At 38.0% G+C, this 9,336-nt stretch overlaps 1 protein-coding gene across 1 annotated transcript in view; it reads right to left on the bottom strand.

Moving 5' to 3' along the window:
- kcnh1a (potassium voltage-gated channel, subfamily H (eag-related), member 1a) overlaps positions 1-8,918 on the bottom strand; it is a 33,378-nt gene extending 24,460 nt beyond the window's left edge. Inside the window, exons 1-2 of the mRNA XM_084021244.1 lie at positions 8,657-8,918; positions 2,943-3,066 (exon numbers count right to left, since the gene is read on the bottom strand). Coding sequence (XP_083877370.1) covers positions 2,943-3,066; positions 8,657-8,729 — 197 coding nt within the window. The 5' untranslated portion in view covers positions 8,730-8,918. The remainder of the gene's footprint in view (positions 1-2,942; positions 3,067-8,656) is intronic.
- Between the last annotated feature and the right edge of the window lie 418 nt (positions 8,919-9,336).

The following is a 9,336-nucleotide window of genomic DNA, read 5'->3' on the forward strand; positions in this document are numbered from 1 at the left end:
TCCATGCTGGGGCCCCAATATCAAGGCCCCGCCCACACATCCTCACAAACCAATCTCGTGCTGAGCAAGAGCACAGCTTGCTAACATGAGTCATCTCGCTGCTATATTAGTACCACGGTAGCTGTTTGGCTAGAAAGACACAACAACTAACCACAAATACAGACTCCCAGCATGTCTGCTCACATGCACACAAACTACTCTAGCTAGCAATCATTTATAGCATCAAATAACTAATTCAAGTCAAACTTATCAGAAAATATTTACTCAAACACTTCAACAGGATGCTGCTAAACAAACCAGCCATTACACTTGTGTGTTCCTAATAGGGTACAACAATGAAATAATCAATAATTAAGTTTTTTACTCCTTTTACTCTTGACTCTACTGTATGCGTACGCTTACTAGGAGAATTACTTCTTATGAAAACTTAATGTTGAAGGCGTATTCACTCACTCCATAGTTAATTGTCATTTACTGAATTTGATGGCAATATTTATACATATAAAACCAACTGCATGTAATAATAATAATGAAGATAAAAAAAAATGTTTTAGATTAGGGGTCTGTTTTCCATTCTGTTACAAAGCCAAGATTTCACTCCATCTAGCAACCTAAAAATAAACCTAAAGCACTTTGTCACACACACTATTCAATATTTGTATTGGCAAGTGGTCTGAAGCTTATGCTTAGGGACCTCAGGGTCTAAATCAGTAATAGCTGCAGCGCTGTCTTTGACAAAAGCTGTCTCCCACAACAGAAGAAATCTCCCACGGGTTTCAAATCTGGCAGCGCCAACTGCTTCCATGCGATCCTATTATTATAGCTTGCTGGCATGCTTATTACCGGCACAATGTACACATGTCCAGAAATTTGCCACTCAAATATGTATACAACTGGTTTTAAGAGTTCCTTTTCTTCCTTTATGTGAACATAGGAGCAAGCACCCTGGGGACACTGTCCACAGCTTCACTGTCGCAGTCAGGGATGTGGAAGCGGTTTCAGTTCTTACAACCTAATTACATCACAGATTTGTGTCTGGTATCTGGTTTCCTCCTGAACTGTCTTAAATGATGGGAATCATTAATTATTGTGCGCAATGTTCTCATCCACTTCAACATAGCACACAATATATCGGGGTGTTAACTTCTCGGCTGCCCTGCTCCTTATTCTCTCACTATTGAGCGTGAGCTCAGCAACCCTATAGAGCAACCTCATCTATATCCACACTTTCATTATTATGGCTGCTACCCAGAGCTCATATTCATAATTGAGGTTTGAAATGAAGACCCATAAATCAAAAGCTTGGAGTTTCCTGCACTTTAGTTTAGACCGATATATAACCACTGAGTGAATTGCAATGTAATTTGATGCAAACATTAACGTTCACCAGAGGATGATCCCTTCGGCGATACTGAATATAATATGGACGGTTACTCCATCTTGGTAGTGACAACACAGCTGATGAACAAAGAGGTAGCTCGTCGGTGGAGCTGAGGCGGGCCCTCGCGATGCATCAGAGGAGACAGCTAGCAGCAAGGGGCCCTCAGATGGCACCCACATGTCACTCAAAGCAGCCTAAATGTATGCCTTAAAAGTTAAATGGTTGAGTTATACAAAAATTCAGTCCAATTACAGTTGTCATCAACAGGAATATTCCCTATAGAGACCAAACATGTTTTTAGTACCAGGAAGCATGTTTATTTCTGCTGTAAAGTTTTAACATGGGGGTAGATGGGGATTGACTCGCATTTGCAGCCATCCTCAAGTGGCCATTTGAAGAACTGCATTTTCTTTGTTACTTTCACGTTGGCTTAATTTCTCAATGTGCCGCCTGTTGCCACAATGAGGTTGAAATCTGTGTTTTTGGGTAAAATGTCTGAACCACTATTGGATTGATGACAATCAAATTTTGTTCAGATCAAAGAAATAAAAAACATATTCCATATAAAATTAAATAACTTACTGCCAATAGCGAAATCACTTCAGAACAGTCACCGTGATAAAGTATAGCCTCATAGAGCTGCAGACTCTAACCACAAGCAAATCTCACTTTTTGATTGGATATGATAATAGCTAAAAGAAATATTCTGAACTGCTGATGCCCCACTTCCTTTCAACCTGCTACAGTAAGTAATAAGGAATTATGCACAAAAGAAAAATTTAAAGGATACACGTGAAATGGTGGAATGTAAGCCTAGTGAGTATTCACAGCATTGTTTCCCTTTCTCTTAAATTAAGTCAAAATTTCCATAGAGAGTTCAAAATCGCAAACGTGAGCACAAACCCCGGCACACAATATATACCTGCAGCCGATTACATTATTCCCCTCAAGTAATTACCTCCAAATAAGGATGATCTGCCTGGAGGTAGGAGATGAAAATATGAATTCCAAAATAGATACATAGAGTATAAAATGGCTATAATAAACAAATTGCATTTTCAGATATACTGTCAAATTGCTCCAAACCTTTCATCCTCAGTCCCCATCTATATGTTGTAGGGATTTAAGTGAGAGCTCCACACAACATTTTTACTGTAGGCACTAAGTAGTGACATTTAAAAAAAAGTATCATTATATTATAGAGAAAATCATCCTCTCTCTTACTGTATAGTAGTAAGTAGTAGTAAGTGCATCAACAGCATGATTATTTTAGCTTTGTCAGGCAAGATGAAGCTCAGCCAGAGTAACAAGATGCCGCCTTAACAAGTTCTTGAACTGTCACTGGCTAATCTTGTACTTGGATCTAATAAAGCAAAATATGCTAATTCCAAAATAATAACCAGTTATATTAATGTCAAATGTTGTTGTTTTTTTTATCAGGGTGGGCTAAACAACATTTGCTGTTTGATATGTTCTCTCATTATGTTTCTGTACCTTCCCTCATGAGCATTTGGAAACTGTAATCCTGACACATCTAAGACGCAGAGATCCTCTCGCCTACCTGCAGGTGCTGCTTTTCTGCATCACCTCAGCTCTGTGGTACCCAGACAACTTGCAGAAACCATCATTGCTGTAGACGATGGGCCAGTCTACTATCTGAGCGTTTCCCAGGACAAAGTTGGTATCTGTTTGAAAATGAAAAGGGAAGAAGGGCCAATAAAAGTGAAGGGTTGCAGTATTTTCTAACAAAAAAAAACTACAATATAACTAAAATATACAACAATTTAAACTATAGTTTGGTTTGAGGTCTGTTACATTTGATCTAAATCAAACTCAAGGAATTGTTGGGCTGCAACTGAAGAAAAAACAGCAAAGAAGTAACCGTTATTCAAACAATGACAGCACACAACTACAAAGCAAATGTTAGGGAAAGGTATATTTGACATTTTAAAAAGTGTCTAACCTTGAACACATTTATTATGAAGTGAATCGTTTGTAGACCTCTTTACACAAATTTACAGGGAAGAGAGGGAACAATGTGAGATTTGAGTACTTAAACCGTTCAACTGGGCCAGTATTTGTTGGTTCATTGACAACATAATGGATGATACTATCGATTCATGCTGATTATATATTAAAAATTATTTCTAAAACATTTTTCTTACTTAAAAGATGTGAGTTTGTCTTTAAAAAGACAAGACATGTTGTGTTGTCTTTTTGGTTGATGATTAGTATGTAACAGGCCCAGCTGTTTCAGTGGTATTTGGTGGGGAAAGAGTGAGTAGGCTACTTGTATTTGTCATTTAACGGTTCAATTTCTAGCTGGTGATTATTATGATAAAGTATTTCCTATAGGCACGTACACTTTTACAAATATAAATAGCTGTGGTCATGTATTTTTAAATGTCATGGGTACAGAGGAGATTAATCCTAATATGGCAGATTTTGCATATTCAAATGCTACTAATGCCTCCAAGCAAAACATATTCACGGTCAAAATGTTAATACATTTAGGTAATTATTGAGTTCCATGCACATTCTTTCATGGATTATTTTGCTTTCGCCCTATTTTCAAACTTCAGAGATTTAAAGGAAGAGTGTGGAGTATTTAGTGGGATCTATTGGCAGGAATGGAACATAATAACTATGTTTTCATTACCGTAGAATCAGTCTTTTATATCTACATACCACCCGTGTTCTATGGTAGACCAGAACGGACAAACCAAACACTGGCTGTAGACTGTCTATTCACGGAGGCCACTGATCTCATACTACACATGGGAGAAGTTTCAGTTGGTTGCAATCTGCAACCTCGCCGCTAGATGCCGCCAAATCCTTCACACTGCTCCTTTAACATTCACATGCTGTTAGCAATACTGAAACTCCATGTGGTCATCATGTCATTATGCATGTAATTAAAGGATAATGTGGGTGTTTTAACAGCTGGATTTTTGACTAAGGATGAAACAAACATGCAAATGATTGCACTGTGTAGTATTTGCCATGGACAAATATGCAAAATGTTGCCTTAAAACAAATATCTACAAACAGAATGTTTGTTTCAACGACTCAACCAAGTCATTTTAAAGGCAATGATATACAGTACGATTATTGAGATGATTTTAAGGCATGATTTGAGAATGAAAACAAGCCATCAGTTTTTACCTTCAATATAATAATACTTCAATGACAATAATATAAGCCTTATTTCATAAATTAGGTTTTCTTCCACAGCTGGGATCAAAAGCTAAGATATTAAAAACTATGGTTTGTTTTTCAGGATTATTTTTGGGGAAAATATATTTTTTTAAATGCTTTAAAGTAAAACAATCTAAAATCTACCCACATGGCGAAAGGCAAAGGGAGCAGATGTAATGGTTTTAAAGGGGACAGGAGAAGTGATAATAATTTGAGGATTAAACCTCCAAATCTCAAAGCAACCGCCCTGCTATGCAGACTACGACAATCTGATGACACAAGGGTGAAAGAGCAGGAGAAGGAATTAAACTTCAGGCACAAAACAACATCCAGAAATGTCATTTTTGACACACAGAAAGAAATCTTTGATCACGTCAAAATAAATCACATTGAAATGACATTCAACTACAAGCTTGATATCACTCACAGAATATGATGCACAAGACGTTCCATGCCAACGTGTTATTTTACAATGATCAGATGAATGTTAATCTTGTGTGTAAGGAAAGTCCAAAACTCCATTATTGTTATTAGCCCTGGATTAGCTGTGTGTCGCAGCACATTTTCAGTCACATTTTTAATAATCTCAACGTATTGAATCAGTCGAGCGCTTTGTAAATTAACAGCGTTTGGTATAGAACATATGGTGGTACTTTACAAAGAGAGATACTGGAGAGAAAACATAAGCAGCACACCAAACTAAACTTTATAGTACCTGTCTGTCTATGGGACAGTGTCCAAACTGAAATGTTTGAAAAGGAAAGAGGGTTAACAGATTACAGTGAGAAACATCTGTTGAATGTCAAAAAAAAAAAAAAAGATGAGACATGTCAACTGAAAAAGAGAGACAATGCAATCAGTGTGAATTTGGCAAACCACCCAGTGTGTTACATCATACAGAAACAGGTAGCGTCGGCGTCAGCGTCGAGCTGCATTCATCACTTTTTGACTACTAAAGAAACAGATGAACAAAGCTGACAGCTAGCACAACTGTTGTGGCTAACGTGTTAGCATACAGTTGCTTACTTACACACGCAGCAGTTTAGCATTCATGTTTAAGAGTTTAGTTTAGATGAATTAAAGTTGATTATTTGCTTTACCTGTAGCTTCCTTTTAGTCAACTTCTGAGAGTAATATTTGGCTCTTTAGCTGCCATTAGCTTTTTTTTGGTTGGTTGCTCGGCAAGTGGGCAGGCCAAACACACGACCTACATGAAGCTAAAATCCTCCATAGTATTGAAATGAAGTTTTTTTTTCAAGTGTGTAAGCTTGACTTTGTTGTAGAGCATATCATTGTTTGTAGACTTCTTAATAGATTCTTAACACAAATGTACAGGGATAACAGAAGAGGTCCTTTAATGTTTAAGGTTTTATGACACATATTTGCTTATAATATATAATAAGACTGAGTAATCCTGCTTTTAAAAGCGAACACGCTTTAAAGATTTTCATCGTCTCTGATGATCTACGGCCATGACTCAATCCACACAGGATGCTTAAACAATTGTAGAAAACACATATTCTTTACTTATGTAGAAGACATCCAAACATCTGCTGTCTTGACTTTTTATGAGTAGTTGGCTGCTTGTACTTTTCACAAGAGCATCTTCTGTTCCCTTTTTATGTGTTGCTTGCATCAGGCCTGGTTAGCTGTTTTCTGAGAGGTGTTTGGGGGAAAACAGTGAGTGCTTCTGTTTGTAATTAAATGGTCCAATTTCTAGTTAGCGATTATTATGATAAAGTATTCCTTACTGGCACTTATATTAAAATCCCTGGGCCATGGATTTTTAAATGCCAAGGACAAGAGTACATTAATTGTCATTGTCAGCAAAACATCCAAGCAAAACATATTCACCGTTCAGCAATTGTCATTTGACTGAGAAATTTCAAAAAGAGATTTAAAAAAGAGAGTGAATATTGGATTTGCACCAGGTGCCCAGAGACACAACTTCAAATAAGTTATATAATAACTGCTGTAAGTGTGAATAATCAACCCTTTGCCAAAAAGTAATCCATATCAACTTAAAAGGTGATTATGTGTAAATGTGTTCAAAGGAGTATTATTGTTATTGCAGGTTTAAAGATTTTAAATGAATCTTTTCAAATATGTAGCATGTTTCAGAACTGCTGAGGCTAATGTAGAACAGCACGCTAGCAGCTGCTTCACCAGTCAGATTAACTGGGCCTTACCTGTCTACGTTTTATTTGCTGCTACATTGGATATAAAAAGCTTAATTTAACAAGCTGATTGTTTCACATTCAGTTCCATTTTCCAGAGGTATTGTTGCTTACTGGCATTATTATTATTATTGTTGTTGTTGTTGTTGTTGTTGTTGTTGTTGTTGTTATTATTATTGCTTATGTTTTAGTTTAATTTAGGTTGTGAACTAGACCTGAAGATCAAAATCTGAAGTAGAGACAAAAAGGTAAAATGAAAGAACATCTCATTGTTTGTGAACGCCCACACACCACCACTGTGTCTCTCACAAGTCACTCACTGTGTCTCAGTGGCATCCTGCAAATTATAGTCTTGGCTCTTTTGTTTCTACTTTGGGAGAGATTTACTGCTGGCTAATCCATAGACCACCCAAGGTCATCAGAAAAACATATCCATGTGCTTTTGTTTTTAAAGCTTCTATTTTCCTTCTTATATATCATACACCTTTGGGATCCAGATTATCACTGCTCTAGAAAGATGTATTCACCGTTCCTGAACTAGTTGTTCTCTTCTGTCATAACACATTTTAAGTGGATCTGCTCCAGGGGCAGGACTGACAGTGAGGCCCAAGGAGTGCAGACACAGACACACAAGATGATTTGGCATATCTCTAAGGGAGCTATGCATAAATTAAAGAAAATACTCAAATCTAATTTTAACCAAACCCTATTTATAAAAAAATATATAGCTCAAACCAATTAGCTGGTGTTTGGCCCCAAATGCAGTTTGTGACAGAAACACACAGAACGCTGCTGGTTCTGCATCACTGCTGTCCAGTGTCACAACTGTCCAGTGTGTCCTGTCACGTGCTATTGGATCTGGTTATACAGAAAGGATTACTGACACTCACATGGACAAAAAGATACTGTAAAACCTCCTCATGGGTTTAAGTTAAATGCCTTCGCACCTGGGCAGTGTGCTGTGCACTAATTGGCCAAAATGAATCTCATTGGTCTCTTCTGTCTTTATTTATTTATTTACAAATGTAAATGTAACGTAAATCGTTAAATATAGACAATTTATAATAATTTTTTTAACCGCAGTACATTAACGTCATCTCTGTTGGGATGCTTATTTGATTGGGGATGCCTGTGTGATTATAAACAAACTGGATATGAGAAGACGGCGCAATGTCTTTCGGGGCTTCCTGTAGTTTCAGTGGTGTTAGAATAGAGTAGAGTAGAGAATGCAGTAGTCTTACTTACAGGCCCGGCCTGAGGTTTGCTTGATCTCCTGTTTAAACACGTATTCAGATTCTGTTGGTTAATAATATGCATGAGATTATTTTTAAAACCTAAAACGCTGCCAACAAGCATTAAATTCTGTAATTTCAAACCAGTCTGTAGCTTCAATGGACGCGTGCGGTGAAAAGGCATTAGTCTGTTTTCACACAGAGTTGATGCTGAGCCACGTTTTTAGAAATTAATCAGCAGGAATATATTCACACTTTTGTTAGTTTGCGTTAGGAGTGTAGGCTAGAAACTATCCAGACATTTCTGGTCCATATATTTTTTTCAATTAAGACTTCCAGTGGCCTTATGCAATCAGTACGTTTAATGAGTAACCTGCGTGCTGCTCCTGCAGGGACTCCTGAGGGGAAACAGGAGCTTTGGAAGAAAATTCATTATCTGAAAATGATTCGTCGAATTAATGGTTTCCCCCCCTATAGCTCAATTAAACTTTTAAATTGACATGAAGGCGAGAGCTCTATCAATCTCCATCGTTTGTTCATTTCGTTAATTAGTTAATTGACTTAATTACAGGTTGACGGACATTCATGCCCCTATGTTTCAAAACACAGATTTGTATTTCATATGCAAATCTTTAAGTTCAATGCACCATATGAATCTCCATCCTTACCGTTCGACCGTCGGACAATATTCTCCAAAAAAGTATTCTGCGGGGCCACAAGTCCCCTCCGACCCCCCGCCATCCTGTGTCTTCACTCAGTCGCCTCGTCTGCAGGTGAATCTTTACACCTCCATCTGCCGTTTGTCTTCATGGTCTCTCCGACTCCGGGACGCTGCGCGGATGTCTCGGATCCTGATCCTGGTCTGCTGCTCAGCTGCCTCCTCAGCCCGGTGCGGTGCGCTGGCGCCTCTTTACGCACCTCATCATCCAGGGGACGAAAACAACGGCTGGGGCTCAGCGCACAGGAGGGGCCGGGGCTCTGCTCCTCCACACGCGTCACTTACAGGAACTGGAGCGCCATCTGCTGGATGAAATGATGTGAAACTGACACTCCAGAGTTGTGTGTCACCACACAGTACTTGTAACACCATTTCTTTACCTGCTACTTTATTATTCATTTGACTGCAATTCAGAGGGGGGTATAGTAGTTTTTAGTTCCATTCTAATTATTTTACAGATAAGATTTAAATGCTATGCCTATAAGAAAAGGTATTGTTAATCATTGAGAGCCATTTTTCTTTGAAGTACAATTTTTCTGCACGCTTTTAACTTTTGGTACATTTTGCCGATACAATTCTCAGATTTTGACTTGAATAAGATCAGGGAAGTTGTTTTATTTCTCATGTAAA

This window comes from Eutrigla gurnardus (assembly GCF_963514095.1).
Source record: "Eutrigla gurnardus genome assembly, chromosome: 11".
Classification (NCBI taxonomy): domain Eukaryota; kingdom Metazoa; phylum Chordata; class Actinopteri; order Perciformes; family Triglidae; genus Eutrigla; species Eutrigla gurnardus.